Raw genomic sequence first — 22,306 nt, forward strand, 5'->3', positions numbered from 1 at the left:
TACACTGAGAACCTGAGGGGCAAGGGGCCAAGCAGGCTAATGAACAACCTGTTCATTATCTTCATGGTAAGTAGCAGAGACCATGCCAGCTTTTGGACTGGACCCCTTTCTAAGAAAAGCAGGCTGTCCTTCCAGTGTGCTCACCATCCACAAGAATAAAAGCTGATGAGCTTGTGGTTGCTTATAGACTTAAAACTTTTAGCTTCAACCTTCTAATGACTGATTCCTTTGGAAACTTAAGGACTGAAGACCACGGCAACATAGGAAATAGGGCAGGACTTTGTTTTTTTGAGAAGAGGTCTCTGTACAGCTCTGGCTGTCTTGGAACTCATGAACTTGGCTTTGAAGTCCAAGATCCACTTGCCTCTGCCTCCCAAATGCTTGAATTAAAGGTGTGTGTCACCAAAACTGGTTAAAAGAATGAGTCTTGAATAGACCTGACAAGCCTTGAACCAAGTTTGGGAAAGGAATGTGTTTCAACCCTGCAAAGGTGGAGACCAGCAAGATGGCTGGCTCTTGGGGAAAGAAAATTAAGGGCAGAGAAACAGCCTATAACTGGAGAGGTTCTTATAAATTCACCTCAAGGATGCCCAGCTCCAGTATTTTTTTTTTTTTTAGTAATTTATTTAATTTTATTTCACATGTACTGGTATTGTTGTCTGCATTTATGTCTGTGTGAGACAGACATAATCTGTGTCAGAACCCCTGGAACTGAAGTTCCAGATAGCTGTGACCTGCCAGCTGGGTCCTCTGGAAGTGCAACCAGTGCTCTTAACCGCTGAGCCATCTCTCCAGCCCTCAACTCCAGCATTCTTACACAGACTCATGGTCCTTGCTGAGCCTTTACCATTTATACCACTGTCCTAGAGGCCCAGAACGCAGGTGTAAAGTAAACCAGGGAGCATCACTGGATAGCAGAGGCAACAGGGTGTCTGGTGCTGCCAACTTTAGAGACCCACGCGCCCAGCTGTCTTCAAATAGCCAGAGGCATGAGCCCTAGTGACTTCTTTCTGTGCCTCCTTCTGGTTTAGACAATGAGCCCAGTGGCATTGGCAGGGACAAGCTTGTTGGATTTGTGGTCAGGTGCCTGTTCTTTGTACAGTGGGGTCAAAGCAGGCTTTGATGGAACTTATAAAGTAAGGTTGCCCACAATATACTACAGCCTTTCTAGCCAAAAGAAAAATCATATCGCTGGGAAAACCTTTGAAATTGAAGATGTTGTGATTAATTCACACCATGTTTTTTCTTTTCTTTTTTTTTGATACAGGGTCTTACTATGTAGTTTTGGCACTTGCTCTGTAGACCAGGCTGGCTTCAAACTCAGAGATCCTCCTGCTTCTACCTCCTGAGTGCTGGGTTTTATCATCTAAGATGATAAATCTTGGAACTTCTAAATTAGATTAACCTATCCATAACTTCACCGCTTTTTACCAGCCCATTGTCATGTCTCATTTTTGCAGATCTGTGAGGAATCTCCAGCAGAACAAGGTGTGCTTCTGCCCCAGAGAAGCTATTAGCACCAAGTGTCACCGAGGCCGTCTTCCTAGCACAACCAACAACTGGTTCCTTGTCTACTAATTATTCTGGGTGGTCTGCTGACGGGGTGGTGCTAGGGAAGGAAAGCTTCCTTCCCTTGCTCACTGCTGCACTGAGGCCTGCACAGGAGTCCACTGTCCAGGTCCCTCCTTTATGCCTTGAAGACCAACAGGCAGAATTTCTATTTCTGAACTAAAAACACAGAGGAAACTACTCAGCTAAAGCCTCTAGCAATCAAATTTCTCCCTAATTTGTCAGCATTACCTTAGCAATTAATTCAGAGATGCAGTTCAGATCTGGACAGTAGACAATGGTTTTGTTTTTGTTTCTTCCCTTTGCCCTTGGCTCAGATCTCAGGAGAACTGAATTTGTTCTGGGGAGTTGTGTGAGTTTTGGGATCTCTTAGCTTCCTGCTCTGTTTAAGGGGGTTTAAGGGAAACTAGTTTAAGGGGGTTGAGACATTATCTCCACTAATTTCTTTCAAGAGCTACCAGATGGTCACTGTGACATGTGGCCTATGGCTGGCCTCAACTAGAGAACAGGGAGGCAGCCCTTGAGTATGCTCTGGGCTGTTCACTCTTCACCTGTTCAGTCTCAGGGCTTCTCAGGACTGAGAACCACATGGGAAATAAACCAGGAGAGACATGAGCCGCTCTCTCATTCCCACAGAGGTGGGAAGGAAGGTGCTGAAGGGCCTGGGAGAGATGGGAACAGATCATTTGGCTTATATGGGGTGGTGCGCATACTCAGAGTTCTCCCCAAGACTCCTAGAAGTGAAGCAGGTTCTTGGTATAAATGGCTTTCATCTGATTGCTGTTCTGACAGCACCAGATCAGTGAGAGATAAAGGTTGGGATACACAGAAAAGCTAAGTCATTGGGACACAGGCCTCTTGGAGGAGGAATGGCTTATACAGGGCATTATCTGTTTGGTTTAGATGATAAACTTCCATGTTATCAAGAGCCAGTAGAAACTCATGAGACCACCACCACCACCAAAATACAAACAAACCAGAAGCTAAGCCAGGAGGTGGTGGCACACACCTTTCATCCCAGCCCTTGGCAGGCAGAGGCAGGTGGATCTCTGTGAGTTCAAGGCCAGCCTGGTCTACAGAGCTAGTTCCAGGACAGCCAGGGCTATTATACAGAGAAACCCTATCTTGGGGGGAGGGAGGACAAAACAAAACACAGAAATACATGAGACCCTAGAAAGTCTAAGCCATAACTGCTGTCCTCAGAGCAATCCCAACTTAGAATATAGATATGCACATAAACCCCTCACTATTATACTGGTGGACTTGCTTCATTTATACGTGATGTGTATATATGTTAACAAATACATGTTTAGGAAACTTTAGTTAAGTTAAATTTTCCTAGCAGAAATAGATGAGATGAATTTTCCTATTTTATTTGACCCAATATATTAAACATACCATTTCAAAGTTAAAGTTATTCAGGCATTTTGCCCATTTTAACTGTTCAATAGTTCTGTAGACCAGGCTGGTCTCAAACTCAGATCCACCTGCCTCTGCTTCCTGGGTGCTGGGATCAAAGGTGTGTGCCACCCCCACCTGGCTTCAAGGCTCAATAGTTAACAGGTGGCTCCCATGCTGAAAAAGGCAGGATCAGACAACATAACCAGTGTGGTGACAATGATGCACAGGTGGGACCCAGAGTGCATTCACACTGGATTAACCCTGAGCATTTCCTCAAGCTGACCATTCCTTCTCAACCATTCCTTCCTGATACTGTGATAAGCAGTTTCCACTCCTCACTCTCCCAGCAGCCTATGAGGAAGGAGGGCAGCTCCCAGATGCTTCCAATAAACACAGGAAGTGTCCCATCTGACACTCAAATATTTTCTACCATTCATGTGCTAAGTGTGAACTTGGAACATGTAAAAGATGAGCTCACTGGAACAAACACCAATCACCAGGTGTGAGGTGTTGGGAAAGGTTCTGACTTAGGTGGCCCAGGCCGACTCTAATGTCCAACCACAGCAGGAGCCCCCTCAGGGATCCCTGATGGCGACTATGCTTCAGCCTGGGTTTGTGAAAAAGACCTGATGCTACTGATGGGTTCTGAATACTATGGGCAGCACTAAGTAAAAGCAAAAGCTAATAGTGGATCAAGGCTCCTCAGCAAATACTTCCTTCTGCAACAGGCACCACAGTTACCCTTATATACAAAAGAGAGAGAGGCAAGGACTTGCCTAAGAGAGATGGTCAACACACAGGCAGCCTGACACCAGAGCCAGGTTCTCAGCTGCTGTTTATAGCATACATAGAGGAGTCCCCTAAATACCAGCAAAGTATAGAAAGGAAGAAAAAAAATAAGAGAGGGATGGGAGAAATGGAATTGAGGGAGAAGGCTGAACAAGAGCAGCCACCGTGTAGTGCACTCTGCAGCTCCAGCCTGTACACAGGTCAAGGGAATCTTCCAGGGAGACAACCCATACCTGAAATAAAATCTAGAGGGATCCTGGGGTTGGGGATTTAGCTCAGTGGTGGAGTGCTTGCCCAGCAAGCACAAGGCCCTGGATTCGGTCCTCAGCCCCAGGGGAAAAAAAAAAAGAAAAAGAAAAAAGAAAAAAAACCTAGAGGGATTTTCGAACTGATTTTTTTTTTTTTTTTTTTTTTTTTTTTTTTTTTTTTTGACACAGGGTTTCTTCAGGTAACAGCTCTAGCTGTCCTGGAACTTGCTTTATAGACCAGGCTGGCCTCGAACTCAAAGAGATCCATCTGTCTCTGCCTCACCACCACCACCACCACCCAGCTTTTTTTTTAAAACCAAAATTTCCCCTCTTTATGACTAATCAAAAAATAGGTTTCTAGCTATAAAACAAAAAGGTCATCTTTCTTTCTTTCTTTTTCCCCCCCCCCCCCCCCCCGAGACAGGGTTTCTCTGTGTAGCTTTGCACCTTTCCTGGAACTCACTCTGTAGCCCAGGCTGGCCTGGAACTCACAGAGATCCACTTGCCTCTGCCTCCCAAGTGCCGGGATTAAAGGCGTGCGCCACCACCGCCCATATCTTTCCATTTTTAAAAACACAGGACCAAACCCAAACAAATAGCCTAGTCTCAAGTTTGTTAGATTTTTCTAAAAACCATTCTTACCTCCAGCCGACGGATAATCTCCCGAAGAGGAAGTGCGGACTCCTGTCCCCCGATGAAAGTGGTGGTGGGCAAGTGGAAGACCTTGTCAAGGTCAGACTCATCTAGGCCATAGAACCCTACAGACGATGAGGGACAAGGCACAGCCATGCAGGGATCACAGTTTACAGGAAGGGAAGAGAAGGGATGCCCCGAAGAGCAAAAAAAGAAAAAGATATCACATACCCCTGATATATATATATGTATATAAAAGCAAGTAATATTTACCATCAAAACCAGAAATTTTAACAATAACTAGGCAGTAAAATTATTAATACATAAACCAGAGTAAAGCTATTATGCACACATTAGTCCAGTGTTTGGTAATTATTTACAATTAGAGTTAAATATATTTGAAGGTTCCAAGATAAAAGCCAATTTTTGGAGGTGGAAAGAGCCATAAGAAATCAATCAAAAAGTAATTAAAAAGTTGAGTGAATTAAAGTAGGAAATGAGAAACTGATAGAGAACAGCAGACCATATATGAACCATTTAACAGGAATATGAGTATATATTACAAAGTGAGTGACAGAGAGCTGGGGTCTACAAAGTGAGGGAGAAATAGTCACCAGGAACCAAGCAGCTTGTGGGAGAACTGTCCTTCAGGGTACACTTAAAGTAGCAAAGGAAGGGTAACTAGCCCTTATCCTTGGATTAGGGCAAGCTTCTTTTCCTGGAACACCCACACTGCTAGTTATTCTAGGTGTATTCTGCAGTGCTAGTCAATTACAGGTCTAATCCTCACTTTTCCTATCCACGTTCCCCGAAGTACGCACTACAGGGAAGACTCATCTTCTGAAAGCATGCTTCAAGCAGGTAAGAACCACAGGAGACTCTTCAGCATCCTGCTTGTTTCAACCTGAAATCATTAAAGGAGTAAACTCCCATTGACACCATTGGTTTGTTTTCCAGTTTGGCACTAACTCTGAAATAATTATCAATTCAAGAAGGGTAAAGAGCACAGTATAAGAGTCACCAGTACTTGAAGATCTGGTGCCAGCACTTTCTCAGGCTCCAGAAATGAAGTGAACCAGTGGACAATCAGTAGAACTCTGACATCTGTTTCCTGCCTGGATTAAGTATAAATAAGGGCTGCTGTGCAACACATGAATCAGGGAACTACACTAAGGCATGGAACTTGCAAACACAGGCATGGGCACAAATCTCCAGGGTGACTTTTTTGTTCTGTTCCCTGACAGAGTCCCTATTTAACTCTGAACTGGCCTGGAACTTGATATGTATCTTTCTGCCTGTCTTCTGAGTAGTGGGATTACGGGTGTGCACTAGCCTGCCTGGTTCTCAGGAAGATTTGGAAAAACACCTTTTCAATCTTTAACATCAGTGCAGACCCAGGTGGCCCAGGAATCTCCTCATTCTCATTGAAACTAGGTTGGGGAATTAGATCCTCCCCCTCATCTTTTTATTTTGAGACAGGGTCTCTACAAAGTTCAGGCTGTCCTTGAATTCAGAGATCCACCTACCTCTGCCTCCTGATGCTGGGGTTAAAGACTTGCACCACCATACCCGGCTGGTGAATTACATCCTTAAGTCTTTTTTTTTTAAATTTTTCGAGACAGGGTTTCTCTGTGTAGCTTTGCACCTTTCCTGGATCTCTCTGTAGACCAGGCTGGCCTCGAACTCACAAAGACCCACCTGCTTCTGCTTCCCAAGTGCTGGGATTAAAGGCGTGCACCACCACCGCCCGGCTACATCCTTAAGTCTTAAAAAGTAATTTATATTTTTTTCTAAGACCTTTTAGTTTTATTAAAACAAAAACAAAATGAAAACCAAAATGGAACAAAACCCCAAATAAAAAACTCCCAAACCTAGAGGAAGATGACGGTAAATATAGAAGTGGTTCAAGCCTATTCACTTGTTTTTTTCCTATTGTTTTATCATAAAGGAGCAGCAGTTATGGGCTTATAGGAAGGACATGGCTCTTGCCTTTTGTTTTTTTTTTTTTTTTTGGTTTTTCGAGACAGGGTTTCTCTGTGTAGCTTTGCGCCTTTCCTGGAACTCACTTGGTAGCCCAGTCTGGCCTCGAACTCACAGAGATCCGCCTGGCTCTGCCTCCCAAGTGCTGGGATTATAGGCGTGCGCCACCACCGCCCGGCTGGCTCTTGCCTTTTGTAACCAAGCTTGTAAGCAACAGTTCCATGGTGTTTATTAAAGAAAACAGGAAATGTTTTCTATAGTTGTGTTTTTAAAACAGACCAAACTAGCCTTGATCCAGCAATTCTCCAGTACCAGCCTCCTAATTGCTCTGATTACAGGTATGCAACCCTGTGCTTGGTTTAACAAAATGATTTTTGAGAAACTTTTCTAGGCTTACAAAACTTAGCCCAGGCTAGGTGTGATTATTGTAATCCAGCACTTGGAAGTGAAGGCAGGAGGATCTCTTGATCAGTCTTGGTTACAGGAAGATCGTATCTCAAAACAAAACAACAACTACCACCAAATAAAACAAAATACCAGAAATCTCAGGTAAAAGGAAAGATCAGAGGACCACAGTGTCCAAAGAGTACACTGTTCAGTTCAGAGAGCAGCATTCGGACTGGAACGTTAACAAGTCAAGTACACACCGCAGATGAGAACTGCACTGCCACACTACCAGCATGAAGAAGTGGTAAAGGAGGCATGCACTGTGTGATGGCTCTGTAGGTGCGACACTCAGTTGTAACGCACAGTTCCTGCACTGCACTCATCAACCTCACAAGTGCTGGGCTCACTTCTAGATCTTCAGGTGTTTGACAAATGAAACCCACAGACATAAGCTCTGGGCAGGTGGAAAATCACTCTTTTCTGTTTCTTTACTAATTCCAACTAAAAACTCAATTTTCTATGTAGAAAAAAGGGCAAGACCACCCTGTTGAACGGCCAAAAGAAGGCAGACAAAGCCAACAGACAAAGCCAGGGAAGCCCCTGGGTTCTCTTTTGCTCCCACATCCCAGACAGGGAGGAGAGAATCAGCAGCAAAGAAATCTCAAGAAGTGCAAACCACAAAGCCCGCAAATGCTGTCCCAAGTGACACTCAGGAGGGGCAGCTTGACGACCAGAGACTTGGAGACAATCCTGCTGTGCTGCGCCTCCCCACTGCCTCTCACCAACTTGTTACATGCCTCAGCACCCAAACTGAGGTTTCAGGAAAACCTGCATGAGTCTAAGACTGCCTCCCTTCTGAGAGATAAATAGGAAGAAGGTAATGCCCCTGACAGAAGCAGTGTCCAGAGGAGGTCTGTTATGACAGATTTATAGAAGATCCCCAAACTTTGCATAATACCAAAATGTCTTTGTTTCCATTAAAAACATTTCAAAACACACAGCAGAGCTGGTGAGATGGGTCAATGGGTAAAAGAGTTTGCCACCAGGCCTGATGAACTGAATTGATCCCCAGGTCCCTCGTAGTGGAGAGAATTGAATCCCTCAAGTTGTCTTCAGATCACCACAGCACCCACACACACTTAAGAACATGGTGGTTGGCAGGGCAGTGCATTCCAGCACTTGGGAGGTTGAGTAGGAGGATCAAGGAGTTAAGGTCAGCCTCAGGTACACAATGAATTTAAGGTCAGCCTGGGCTATATGAAAACATACAAATAACAAACACTATCACCATCCCTCCACTATATAAAAATAGAAACAGAACTTTTTTAAAGTAGGTATAAAAATCTCTAGCACAACAGGAAATAAAAGCAATGAAATAGGAATATTTGCCAGATGTGGAGGCACATGCCTTGAAGGATATCTGTGAGTTTGGTGTAAGCCTGGTCTATGTAGCGAGATCCTATCTCAAAAGACTCAAGAATATTTCAGGATGAATGTGAAACAATAACTAACAGCTATCAGAGACATAGGAGTTAGTTACTTGAGTCAAATAAAGCCATCACAAAACCATTTTAATAAGTAATTACAAATATTATAATGACAAAAAAGTTGAGTTACAAATTGAAATTGTTAGCAAAAACTAAAAACATAGAAAACACCAGATGGAGGGGCCGGTGCGATGGCTCAGCAGGTGGAGTCTGCCACCAAAGCCAGAGAGCACATGGTAGAAGGAGAACCTACTCCTACAAACTGTCCTCTGACCTCCCCACACATGTACACATACACACAAAAATAAGTCTATTTTTTAAAAAGGAAAAAAAAAACACAAATTCACTAGACAGGCTCAAAGGCACAATGGAAGGAAGAGAGAAATCTAGTGGATCTGAAGATGGAAGAACAGAAGCTTACCCTTTGAATGAAAGTGAACATTAAAAAGCACTGAGTATATGTGATGTAATTAAAGATTTCACATTCATGTGCAAATTCCTGAAGAGTGTACCTGAAAAGGTACTTAGAAAATGGCTGGGAACTTCCTAAATACAACAGAAGACTTAAACTCCCAGATTCAAGAAGCTGATTGACTCCAAAGAATACGGCAGAGCTGTCGAAGGAGACAGTTTTCTACTCCACTTGAACTGGTGAAATGATGACGTAGCAGTCTGATAAGTTATGTCTACATAATGTAACACCGTGAACAACTAAAGAGCCACATGAACAGGAACATGGTAAAGATGGGATTTTAAAGTCAGAGTGATACGGTCCAGGGGCTGGGAAGATGGCTCAGTGGGTGAAGGGGCCTGCCACACAGGCTGGCTGACTGCCTGGGCTTAACTTCTGGAACTCAAGTAAAGGGGGAAGGAGAGAACTAACTCCACAAGTTGTCTTCTGACCTCCATGTCTGCATCATGGCTTGCCCATGTCCCCTCCCCTGCCCCTATGTTTTTCTAAAGGTCCATAGATGAACAGAAAGTAAAAGCCATTTTTTAAAACTGTTCTAGCAAGAATAAAGATATTCTACAGTGACGACTATAACCCTCCCTGTGGCTTATACCAAATAAATTGCAATTTCCCAGCTTAAGCCTGGTGCCAGCCAGAGGGGTAACTTGTCTCCTGGAAAGAGATTCCACACAGTGCTGACAACCTGTTAGACAACTAGAACTGAAATGATAATGGGCAGAGACCAGACCTTGACCAGAATGGCTGAGTTATGGACACATCTTGCCCTCTTAATTAAACTTAAATTTCATGCCAGGATCCTGAAGATGGTCTTGGGAGGGTCACTATAAATGTTAAATAAAAAGAATTGGCAGAGTAGATTTGTAAAAAATAAACTCCACAGAAAAACTAGGACCTAAGCACATAATTTTGTCGGTTTCTTTCTTTCTTTTTTTTCCTTTGGGTTTCTCTGTGTAGTCTTGCTGTCCTGAACAGCTTTGTAGGCCAGGCTGGCCTTGAACTCATAGAAATCCACTTGCCTTTGCCTCCCGAGTGCTGGGATTAAAGTTATATATAACCACACTGAGCATGATTATTTATAAGAACCTTACTTATAATACTATGACATGGGCAGATGGAAAGTATAAATACAGAAAAAACATTATATAAGCATCAAGTCAATCAAAGTAGAGACTATTAAATGTATCAGTATAAAGACTTCAGAGTAAAACATTAGTAGAGGCACAGAAAGAGTCTAAATTATAACAAAAGAGGCAATAGACTGAGAAGACAGCAATTCTAAATGTACAAGCAGCATATTTTATATCTATATAATGTATATAAATTTTTCTGTCATATGAAATTTTTATAACATATAAAAAGCTTGTATTCCCAATACTGAGAATAAGGCAGGTGTATTGCTGCAAGTTTTGAGACTGGCCTAGGTTATATGGTGAGTTCAAAGCCAACCTGGGCTATCTATGAGACCATGGCTCAACAAAACACAACACAACAAAACAAAAAATGAGCTACAAATTATTGAACCAAGAATTAACAAGAGATGCAAAGGAGAAGTGGACAAATTTATATAGGCAATTGAAGATTTCAATGCCTTCTCTCAAGGGTATTAAAAATGAGGGAACTGTTAAAGATTTAGGAGAATCATCAGACAAGATCTAACTGACAGTTTCGAGCACCCCACCTAACAACAAGGAATACTCTTCAAAAGACTACCACGGTCCACATGTCAAGAAAGATGACTAACTAGGCCATTAAAAACTAACAGAATATGTAGAAGGATCAAGATCATAACAGAATCAAATTAGAAACCAGTAACACTTGGATACTCTAAATAAACCAAAGGCATTAAAAATAAAACACAAAGTATGGTGGGGGAGGCAATGAATTTATCAAAACTTGTGGGAAATCTAAAGGAGCCCCAAGAGAGAAGCTTACAGTAGGAAAATGTAAACATCAGAAAATAAGGAAAGTCTTTAATCAGTCATCTAAGTTCCTAACCTGGCCCCAGGACCAGAAGAGGGAAAACAAAACCAAACCCAACAAGCACATGTAAAGAACTCCAAGAGTAGAAATCAATGTGCAAAACAACAGTGAAAACCAGGGAAACCAAGAGCTGTTTCTCTGAAAAGATCAGTACACTGACAATCCCCTGTAAAACAAAGACAACACAATTTACAAATGTCAGGAATGAAACACGATGTCACTACAGATCCTCAAGATATCAAAAGATAAAAAAGGGAATATCACAAAACTCTGTAGATACTTTACAACTTAGAAGAAATGAACCATGGAGGAACACTTCTCAATTTCCCTGTAAGTTTAACCTAATTCCTAACAAAATGTTGATAAGGTTTTATATAGGCAGAAACATTTATTCTAAAACGCTCTAAAACTGTCATAACAATTGTGAAAATAAAGTTTAATAGCCACAATAATCTAGATGTGATATTGGTGGAAGGGTACACACAACTAAAGAAAACTGAAAATCCAAAGTAGATCTGCACAAATAAGACCCAATGATTTTGTGAAAAATGCATTATATGTAGTTATTTGTGTATATGAGACACACATGCTTCAAGGCATGCATGTGGGATCAAAGGTTCAGGAATGAAACTCAGGTTTGTCAGGCTTGGAAGCAAGTGCCAGATCCTATTTTCATTTTATTTTATTTTGGTTTTTTTGGGGGGGATGGGGGGATGACAGGGTTTCTCTGTGTAACAGCCCTAGCTGTCCTGGAACTCGCTTTGTAAACCAGGCTGGCCTGGAACTTAGAGATCTGCCTGCTAAGCTAGGATCAAAGGTGTGCACCACCACACCCAGCTTTTTTTTTTTTTTTAATTTATTTATTAAGTACACATGTACACAGTGTTCTACCTGCACATCATAAAAGGGCACCATATCTCATTATAGATGGTTTGTGAGCCACCATGTGGTTGCTGGGAATTGAACTCAGGACCTCTGGAAGTGCAGCCAGTGCTCTGAACCTCTGAGCCATCTCTCCAGCCCCCACACCCAGCTTTTGAGCCTACTTATTTTTGAGAAAAATGCAAAAATCTCACTGAAGGAGAGACTTTCCAGCTAACAATGAGAAACTATTAGAGACTATGGGCAAAATAAGTATTTAAATAAACCTCAATTTAGATGTTGATTTTGATATTATACATAAATTCAAAATGGACTCTAGCTTATTCAAAATTATAAAACCTTTATAGCCCTGGTTGCTTCAAACTCAAACCACACTCTTGCCTTGCCTCCAAAATAGTGGGATTATAGGTATAGTAGTTTACTATGTCTATCAAAACATACAGGGAGAACCTCTGGGATCTGAGGCTAGGCCAAGTTAAAACTGACAATGAAAGCACAGTCTGATGAAAACACTGATGAACTGTACATCACAAAATTAAAACGTTTGTGAATCCTTTAGAACAACTGCGTCTCCATGCCATGGGATACTACTCAGCTGAAAAACACTAAGCAACCTGGGAGGATCTCTACATAACTAAGCTGAAGGGAAAAAAATCCCCATCTCAAACATTACATATGTGGTTCCATTTTTACAGCATGCATATAATGACAACATTACAGAAATGGAGAAGACAAGAGTAGCTGCCAGGGTTTAAGCATGGTAGCAGGGTGAGATGGGAAGGATTCTGAGTCTTGACCCTGGTGTGATATGTGCTATAGTCACAACTGTACCACTGGATATACCAGCTAAATGGTTATGAAAGTCATTAATTCTTACAACTGCACAAGTCTACACTTGCTTCAAAATGCAAAATTTAATATCTCACAGAGACTATGAATAAGACAGAGGAAAAGAAAAATGTCTAAGAGAAGCCTGCCTGAAGGGAAAGAAATTGGCCAGGAAAGTGAGGGGCAGGTAGAGAAGACAGCAGCAGATGGCCCCAGCACCTCAACTCTGGATTCCTCAAGGGCGTTCTACCCAGAAACAAGTCTCACAGAGCTCCTGGAAAGCTTTGATTAATACTTCAGTTGGCTTTTAAACAGAGAATGGTTTAGAAACCTTGTTCAAAATGGCCAGGAAGCAGAATCCAAAGGAATCCAGAGTCTAGGACAAACAGAACACAAAGGATAGGACAAGCCACCATGCAGAGCTAATGTGGCCTCAGGCCCCCGCTGACTCCTGCAGGAGCTGAAGGGAACAGTACTGAAGAGGGAAGTTCACAGCAAAGCGATGAGAAAGCATGTGTCGGATGAAATGCTCTGCAGGACACACGAATAGGAACAAGCCCACACCAGGGCCACAGCTCTACTTGTTGGGTAATAATTAAGTGAAGGAGAAATGTATTTTAAAACAATGCACAAACTTGAAAACACTGATACATGTCGTGTCAACTTTCCCCAAGTCACATGCTAGGAAAAGTTGCACATCCTACTCAAATGAAGTCCTCAACTCCAGAAAGGTGAAAGGCTCATTATTTTCATACCTCCTACTGTTAGCATTCCAAGTCGTTCCTTGAAAACTGCAAGATCTGAGAGGCAGAGTAGGGTAGCATGGGTGAGCGCAGAAGGAAAAAGACAGGTGAGAGTTAGTTTAAAACCTCAACACCAAAATCCTATACCATCACCACAGAAACAGGTAACACAGACAGAGGGATGGACAGACAGATGGATGGACATGGGCACACGAGCGCATACACAACATACACACACACACACATACACACACACAAAAGGAGACAAGGTTGGGTTTTGTGGTCAGGGGTTCAATCACTGAGAGCTGTTCTGGTAAATGTGGGACCTGTTCATAGAAGAGCTGGGTAAGGCGCATCCAAAGGCAGGAAGGCCACTCCCCTGACACTGAGAAGCCACCAGGCAGCATCACTTGATCCCACTGCTCTAACCTAGCCTCCAGAAGCCATTGACACAGTGCTCACCTGGGAAGTTACACATATTTTTAGACCGCTATGTGATGGAAGACAGAGGAAAAGAAGGTGAAAAGACCTAATATATAAAGCAGCCATCTTTCAGAACTGGATTCTAAAGTATAGGAGGATCTTTAGTCTTCTTGTAAAAGATGGCAAAACTGGAACAGAAGAACTCAACAGCCAAAAACCCCTAAGAACCTTAACCACACACAGCTAAGCACACCTTACACTGCCTGTGAGTGTAAACACTATCTCACTATCTGTGAGTTTTCAGGCATTTCTACTCCAATTTCCCTGGCCACTAGTGAATCTCAAAACATTTAACCAGATACACAGAACTCTTCTTCCCCAGAGCCACAATCATTTGACTGGTCAGGGTGTGCAGATAACAGGCAGCCAAGTGCTTCCTTTCAAGTGGAGGGTTTACAGGGAACAGGCAGTCTCATTATGACTCCTACAGTGTACAAACAAAAGGCAAAGCTCTACCTTCTTCTCCTAGGGGCATCCATCTAAGACCTGAGTACCCCATGGCTCCTTAAGACAACAAAATATCTAAGCTCTGCACAAAAGCAGCAATGTTCTGCTTAAGGCTAGGGTGAAGATTTTAATTTTTCTCCTTGGATCTCTAGAATCAAGACATACCAGGTCAAGCAACCATTAGTGATCCTGCAGAACTCAGAAACAGGGAAGGGCCTCAAAGGGAACTGAAATTGCTCATTCTTGTTTTTTCTTTTAAAAATCTGAACACATGGACGGTGGTGGCACACACCTTTAATCCCAGCACTCGGGAGGCAGAGGCAGGAAGATCTCTGTGAGTTTGAGGACAGCCTGGTCTAACAAGTGAGTTCCAGGACAGTCAGGGCTGTTACACAGAGAAACCCTGTCTCTAAAAATCAACACGCCACCCTCAAGAAAACAAATGTGAACATAGCATGGAATAGCTTTGCCATCTGGGTACTGGGTATGTAAACACAACCAAAAAGAGTGAAAGAGAGCCTCTGTGCTGTCATTTATAGAAAGCACAACTGTCTCCAGTGTATCCGAGTACTTTGGAGTCTTTTCAGCAATTACTTTTAGAGTGTAGGAATGTTGCTATGAGTAGACAAAAGCTGCTAGGGATTCAGCTGCAGCATTTCTTTTCTATTTATTTATATTTTTTAGTGTGCATTAGTGTTTTCCCATGGGTGTCAGGTCCCCTGGAATTGGAGTTACAGACAGTTGTGAGCTGCCATGTGGGGGCTAGGAACTGAACCCGGGTCCTCTGGAAGAGCAGTCAGTGCTCTTAACTGCTGAGCCATCTCTCCAGTCCCTCAAATTTGTATTTATTTTATATGTATGGGTGTTTTTCCCACATGTATGTGGACTGTGTGTGTGTGCAGTGTCCTCAGAAGACAGAAGACAGCATTGGATCCCCTGGGACTAGAGTTACAGAGGACTGGGATGTGAACTGCTTTATGGGTACTGGGAACTGAACTTGGGTCCTCTGGAAGAGCAACTAATGATCTTAACCACTGAGCCATCTCTCCAGCCCCCGGCTATGGTACTTCTAAAAGCACAGGATACACATGGGTAAGTGTGATGGATCTACCAGTTCTTGGGCATATACAAAGAATCCCTGTTAAACACCTAGTGGCTTCCTGTCCGGGCCTCAATGCCCTTTGAATATAGTTTCAGGGAGACCTGCTTGTAGTCACCTAAGGAAGCCTGTTACTACTTTTCAGCTCTCTGAGGCACTCAGAGAAGACAATGTCTGCTAAACAAACTGCTCTTACTCTAAAATTGTGACTAAAAGGGTTGGGGATTTAGCTCAGTGGTAGATCTTGGGTTCGATCCTCAGCTCCCCCCCAAAAAAAAGTTTCTAAAAAGCAATTCTAGAGTTAAATGGTGTGCATACACACATAGCCCTAGCCATCTGAAAGGACAAAGTAGGAGGCTCACTTGAGCACATGGTTTTGAGACTAACCTGGGCAACAAGAATGACTGGAGCTCAAAAAACAAACAAACAAACAAAAACCTAAACAAAGCTGGTGGTACACCTTTAATCCCAGCACTCGGGAGGCAGAGCCAGGCAGATCTCTGTGAGTTCGAGGCCAGCATGGTCCGCAGAGTGAGTTCCAGGAAAGGCTGCAAAGCTACACAGAGAAACCCTGTCTCGGAAAACCAAAACCAAACCAAACCAAACCAAACAACCCTAAACCACCAAACAAATTCATACTCAGCTTTCAGCTCATTCTTCACAATGCACCAAGAAAGTCAGAAAAATGTACAGGACCGCTGACATACTGTGCCTAATGCCACAAAGGCAAGGGCAAATTCATTTAAGTGGCTGAAATTCTGACCTAATTTTGGACTTATAAGTTGACTTTTAAAATAAATATATGTTCATATCCTAATATTATTAAGGATTCACAAACACTAAAGAGGCATGTGTGAGAATTTTCATATTTTCCTTACATTTGTTTACAGAATGATAATCTGAATTCCTTAGTTACACTTAAATCTCACATTAGGAAAAATAATTATTTTGTCACTGTTAGAAGTTACTGTGGAATATGTAACAGACGTCACAGATGATGGCAATTTTAGGCAGGAATTTAGTTTGAGTATTATACTTGAAAGAAAAAAATTGAGGACAAGAGTTAATGGGAACAAGATGTCAACTCTCCAAAGGGGCAAGGAAGAAATGACTAGCATAGAATGTAAACACTGAGACAACAGGTGTCACACTGCAGTTAGCTCTACAAAGTGATCTGGTTCTGTTAAGCCGTGTATCTCCAAAAGATGACAATGATGGAGGCTGGCTGTCTAGACCTGTCCACTCATAACCACTCTGGCATTTTGCAATCCACACTAGTTTCTGTCTCAGCACCTACTACGCCTTCTTTAAGGTCATTTAGGAAAAGCCTCCTTAAGCATCCTCCTGCCAAAGGACAGCGAGATGCCTGACTCTCACTACCAAGCATCAGAAATACACAGAGCAAACCATGGCTATGGGTGATGATAGGAAATGTGTCCACAAGGAAGTACGGTCTACAGTACAACCTAGTACAAGTTAAAATGGCCCACCAAGGCTTACTTGGAACATGACCCCAACTAAGTACATTATGGAAAAAGGTATCCATGTTCCAGACATCGTAAAGACAATCATGGAATATAACCCATAACTAACTGAGCAACTGCTCTAAAACTGATCTTTAAATCTTTCATGAAAAGCCTGTAGTCCTAGTTATTCAAGAGGCTGAGGCAATAGGGTCCTCTGAACCCAGCCTAGGTGAGGGAGAGGGGAAAGAAGTGGAAAGCAGAGACAGGAGGGAGAGAGATACCAGGTGCAGTGGCTCACAAATGTAAGGCAGAACTCCAGAGACAGAAAGATCACTGCAGTTAAGTTCAAAGCCACACTGGCTTACAGAGAGAGCTTGCAATATAGGTTATGTTCCTTAGGCACAGCTTAATTCTGAAAACAATCTTAGGTGATACCATCATGTCTGCCTTAAAGAGGAGGTGACTGAGACATAAAAAGGTCAAGCCTCCAGCCAAAGGTCATCCAGTCAGGGTTATAAAGGTTGTCCAATAAGATGATGCTGGGCCTTGTGTACTGTCTAACTCATGTCAGACCTGTGTACATCAGGGTGGTTGTTCAAACTACTTTCCCTACAGTTTCAAACATCTAACAAGCTGATACCTTCTTTCCCTACAGGTATCTTTACGTCACACTATTTAAAATTCACAGCATCAGGGATGGATGAAGCTAAATGGTACAGTATTTGCCTAGCTTACTAGAAGTCCTGAGTTTGATGGGGTGAGGGTTAAGGGGGAAGCTAACCATGGTAGCGAAGGGCTTTATTAATCAATACTTGGAAAACCCAGGCAGGAAAATCTTAAGTTCCAGACCAGCCAGGGCTACAAAGAGAATTAAAAACCTGCTTAGGGCTTTATAATTTTTCTGATTAAAATAATAAAAAAAAATAACAGGATCAAGTGGCACATCTTTGTAATCCCAGAACCTGGGAGGTGAAAACAGGAAAATCAGGAGTTCAAAGCCAACCTTGGTTACAGAGCAAGTTCTAGGCCAGCCTGGGTGGCATGAGATGCTATCTTAAAAAAAAAACAAAAAACACAGCATCAAACTGTGCTTTCCTCTCATCCCTGACTTAGTGCATCCACATGCTCCTGGTCACAAGTTGTCAGAGGATTTCAGCGAGCTCTGAGCCACTTATTTTATTTTTATTTTATTTTTTTTACTGTGATAGCAAATTGATTTATTTAGTACTGCTTCCATTCCATATCACCAGGAGGGTTGATTTCAACTTTTCTTTTACCTACATTAAACCAGTTGGTATTCAAGACTGTACCACCAGACACCATAAATGATGTTCATGGCCTGTTTCACTTCATCGGAACCATTTGAGTAGATCTGCTGAAATAACTTGTTTAAAGCTGTGTCACCCTCCAGCTTCTCATTCTTCTCTTCTTCTTTGATCTCACCAACCAGCTTAACCCAGTTCCTGGTATAATGAGATGATGATGGATACAGGTTCTTCACATCTGCTGTGAACTGTTTTGGTGTGGTCTCATCTCCTTGCCTCTAGCTCTTCCCATCTCACAGCCACTGGCTTTTTCATTTTAATTTCAATCTTAGTTGAAAGTACTTTAAACGTGCTCTGCTCCAGCACTACAGGGTGAAGCAACCTCAGCTTCAAATTGTAATCTTCTCCAGAAAGGAGTTTCACCAAAGCAGACAACTCTTTTTCTGAAAATTCCACATTTACATCACTCTTCTGAATATACTTGATCATAAGTGTAATGATTACTTGAGATTCCGTTTGATACCAGTCATACTTGATTTTTGACTGAGTTCTCTGAGATGCAGACACTTCAGATTCTGATCTATTCTGAGTCTCCTGGCACCTTTTAATCCAGATTGCAAAGTTTGCATCTGCACTATCTAATTTCTTCTGCAAAAGTGTCTAAAGCAGAAGCATAGTCTTTTTCATGGTATTCACACATCCCTTTCTTTAGGAAAGCAGTAGGATTATTTGGATTGAGTTCAAGAGACTTCTTTACATCAGCAATACCATCGCGATATTTCCCAAGAAGAATGTGACAATAAGCTCTCTGACAGTAATACTGTGTATCATCTGGATCCTGTTCCAAAGCCTTAGTCAGCTCCTCTAACGCTGCCTGGGGGTCCGTCGATCAGAGCATCTGAGAAGCTCTGGAAAAACTGCTGGGACATTGCAGGTCCTGCTGCAGCTGCTGCCATCCCTAAGAGCCACTACAGCTTCGGCCTGAGTGTTTTCTACCTTGGTTACCCCTGAGCCACTTCTATGCACTTGAGCTTTATGATTTATGAAGTCCTCAACTGTGATTCTCACAGAAGTACAGAAACCCTGAGGACACATGCAAAGTGGATATGAGGTAAGGCTCAGGAGGGAAGATGGAGGCAGAGCAGACTGGTGCAGTATGGACTCAGGGGCTGGCTTTGCTGGAATTCCTTAAGGATTTTTACCCTTCAGAGACTGCTAGGCTGGGATCCATCCCTACAGCTTGCCCTGACTTACACATTCTGAGGGGAACAGAAGATACCTTGAAGGTCCCCATTTATTCTAATGTGCAGATTGAGAGAGGTACATGTTAATGCAGATTCCAGTGGTATAGAAAAAGGCCAGTTTTTTTTTTCTCATCTGCTTCTCTCTAGTACAAATGTCTTATCACAAATGGAAAACTAGCATTTTGTGGTCTCTAGCTTGACTGATGTAGGAGGTGGTCCTGAGAAGAAGAGGTTCCTAGAAGGTCTCTGCTCACAAAGGGAGTAAGAAGTCCACAGTCAGGGGTTTACCCTGACCCAGGCACATGGAGGAGACTCTACAGGTCCAGGAGGTTTTGGAGTATTCACGGAACTGACATGATACAAACAGGAAGGAAAGGCTGGGAGATAGTGAGCAAGAGTTTTCACACTAAAGGATGACATGGACGGAAGGAAGCACTAAGACCACCCAGGAATTGTGCAAAGAGACCGCAGCTTATGTCAAAGGTCTTACCACTGAATCTGGGAGCAAGGCTGAACTCACACCCAAGTCTACAATCAGAATCTGGTCCTATTTGGTCAGAGTCAGGGAGTTTCTCCACACTTTCCTCCTGTGTTATTTTATATCCATGTTTTTGTTAATGGTTCTTGCCCCATAATGTTCGCCTCAAGTAAGGCCACAGTAAGAAGACTCAAGTGGGTCCAAAACCTTGTCTACCTATTACAACTGACCATAAATTCCTTGATCTACCCTCTGATAATAGTTAAGGCCTCATTTCAGAAGGGTCCTGCCCTATGCCCAAGAGGAAGGAATGCTGAGAAATAGGTAAGTATTACATCATACCCTTGGTATTCAACTGCATTTTAGCATGACTGTCCTTGCTATGATCACTCCTGCACAAAACAGTCTCCAGAGAAGCCCAAGAGGACAGTGTTCTCCAGACTATGTACTGCAAAACATATGGTAGCTGTTCAAAAACTTGTCTACATGCCAAGATGGTGTGCACTCCAACTCCATGGAACAGAGCATCTGAGGCACTTCCAGACTAGCCCTCAGCTTCTCTTCATCTGACTGATTATTTACATTCTTAAAACAGCCTTTATAATAAGGTGGTAAATATATGCAAGTGTTTTTCTGGGTTCTGTAAGCTTTTTGAACATCCTGTTATAGGGGCACGTACCTTTAACCCAGTACTTGGAAGGCAGAGACAGGTGGATCTCTCTGAGTTTGAGGTCAGCCTGGTCTACATAGTGAGACTCTGCCTTAAAAAAAAAGCCATTTGAACAAAGTCTGATGGAGGAGGCCTTGGGAAGGGAGGCCCCATCCTGGATCTGATTCCATCTCCAGGTAGACAGAAGTTATGCTGTCTTTTATATTTATTTGTGTGTCTGTCTGTCTGTCTGGATGCATGTACATGCCACAGTGAGAGTGAGCAGGTCAGAGGACTACTTCAGGAGTCCATTCTTTTTCCACCATGTGGGTTCCAGGGACCAAACTCAGGCTGTCAGGCTTGGCACCAAGCACCTTTACCTGCTGAACCATCTAGCCAGCATCACAATTTCTTCCCTAATGCAGGCCATAGAAGCGAGAATTCCTCTCACCCAACACGGATCAGAAAACCCCAATCTTTTCCAGATTTTCTATTCTGGAGTTCACCACAAACAAATTCTTTTCATGGAACCATCTATCAGAACTGAATTAAATAAGAAGAAACCCAGTTGGTATTGATTGCTTACTTGCTGGTGGGGAGAAGTCTGTCTACACCTTTCAGGTTTTTTTTTTTTTTTTTTTTTTTTTTGTGTGTGTGTGTGTGTGTGTGCATGTACATGTGCACACATACTCAGAGACCAGAGGAGGGCATTGGGTATTATCTCTGCCTTATTCCTTGAGACAGGGTCCTTCACTCAACCTGAAGCTAGGCTAACGATGAAGTCCCAGTGATCTTCCCGTCTCCACCCTCTACAAGCTGGAGTTACAGGCTCACGTGGCCGTGGGGTTTTTACATGGGCACCTGGGATCTGAACTCGGCTTCATGCTTGCACAGCAAGTGCTCTTCCCCCGAGTGATATGCCTGCCCACTGAGTGGGGAGTACCCACTTAGACCTTTTGAGGTCACACAAGTTTTTGGTGTCGATAAACAAGAAAAAGGTTTGTTTTTCTACACATTTCCTAAATCTGCTAAAGGACATATAAATGGAGGAAATCCTGTAATATCTCAGCATGTTCTTGAGAACTAAAGAACAATTTATAAACTGCCAACACCAATTCAACATCAATAATGTCCGATGTCTAACTGTATGTAAGCTGATTAACATCCAAATTCTTGGTTACAACTCAGCAATACCTGTAAGACCACAGGGTATGTGCAGAGCCCCAGAGACTATTCCTCAAAGTGCTTTCAAGGACACTAATTTCATCTTCTCCCCAAGAGTATTAGCAAGTAGGTGATCATTGATTTCATTAGCATGCAAGGTGCCTGCTGTGAACACTCTGGTCATGTCATAATTAGTCACATCATCATTCCTTTAGTACAGGTTAGCAGCATGGTGACATAAGCAGATTAACTCTGGAAGCAGCTGCAGTGAGCACCGCAATGCCCATTCGCCTCACAAGGAGGACCAGGTCCAGGCTCGCTTATCTTCTGGCAACAGTGACAAAACCCCAATTGTTCTCCGCACATGCACCTCCCAAAGGCCCTGACCTCCTGACGCTGTAGGGAATGCCTTCCAAAGTTTCCTTGGTGTGATCACCAGCATGTATAAATCAGGAAACCCAAACTGCACACCTTGCTCTGGAATTCGTTCCTTAGGGATATGAACATCCTCCAGCCCAAGCAGGCCCCACCATATTCCGGAACGGACAGCCATGACAACAGCAGCCTTGCAAGGCTGATCAGTGGCCTTACGAAAGGCAGTGTTGTGCAGGA

At 42.9% G+C, this 22,306-nt stretch overlaps 1 protein-coding gene and 1 pseudogene across 6 annotated transcripts in view; both read right to left on the bottom strand.

Moving 5' to 3' along the window:
• The window catches only part of Ogdh (oxoglutarate dehydrogenase), an 82,269-nt gene that overhangs the window by 27,614 nt on the left and 32,349 nt on the right, over positions 1-22,306 (bottom strand). For 4 of the 6 annotated variants that reach the window (XM_028870570.2, XM_028870566.2, XM_028870567.1 and 1 more), the window contains exons 5-6: positions 13,412-13,456; positions 4,650-4,765 (exon numbers count right to left, since the gene is read on the bottom strand). In XM_028870570.2, coding sequence (XP_028726403.1) covers positions 4,650-4,765; positions 13,412-13,456 — 161 coding nt within the window. The remainder of the gene's footprint in view (positions 1-4,649; positions 4,766-13,411; positions 13,457-22,306) is intronic. The other 2 variants (XM_028870569.2, XM_028870568.1) reach the window with 1 other exon arrangement.
• On the bottom strand, positions 18,085-21,173 carry LOC114693974 (annotated as a pseudogene).

Source organism: Peromyscus leucopus, chromosome 7 (genome assembly GCF_004664715.2).
Source record: "Peromyscus leucopus breed LL Stock chromosome 7, UCI_PerLeu_2.1, whole genome shotgun sequence".
Lineage (NCBI taxonomy): Eukaryota > Metazoa > Chordata > Mammalia > Rodentia > Cricetidae > Peromyscus > Peromyscus leucopus.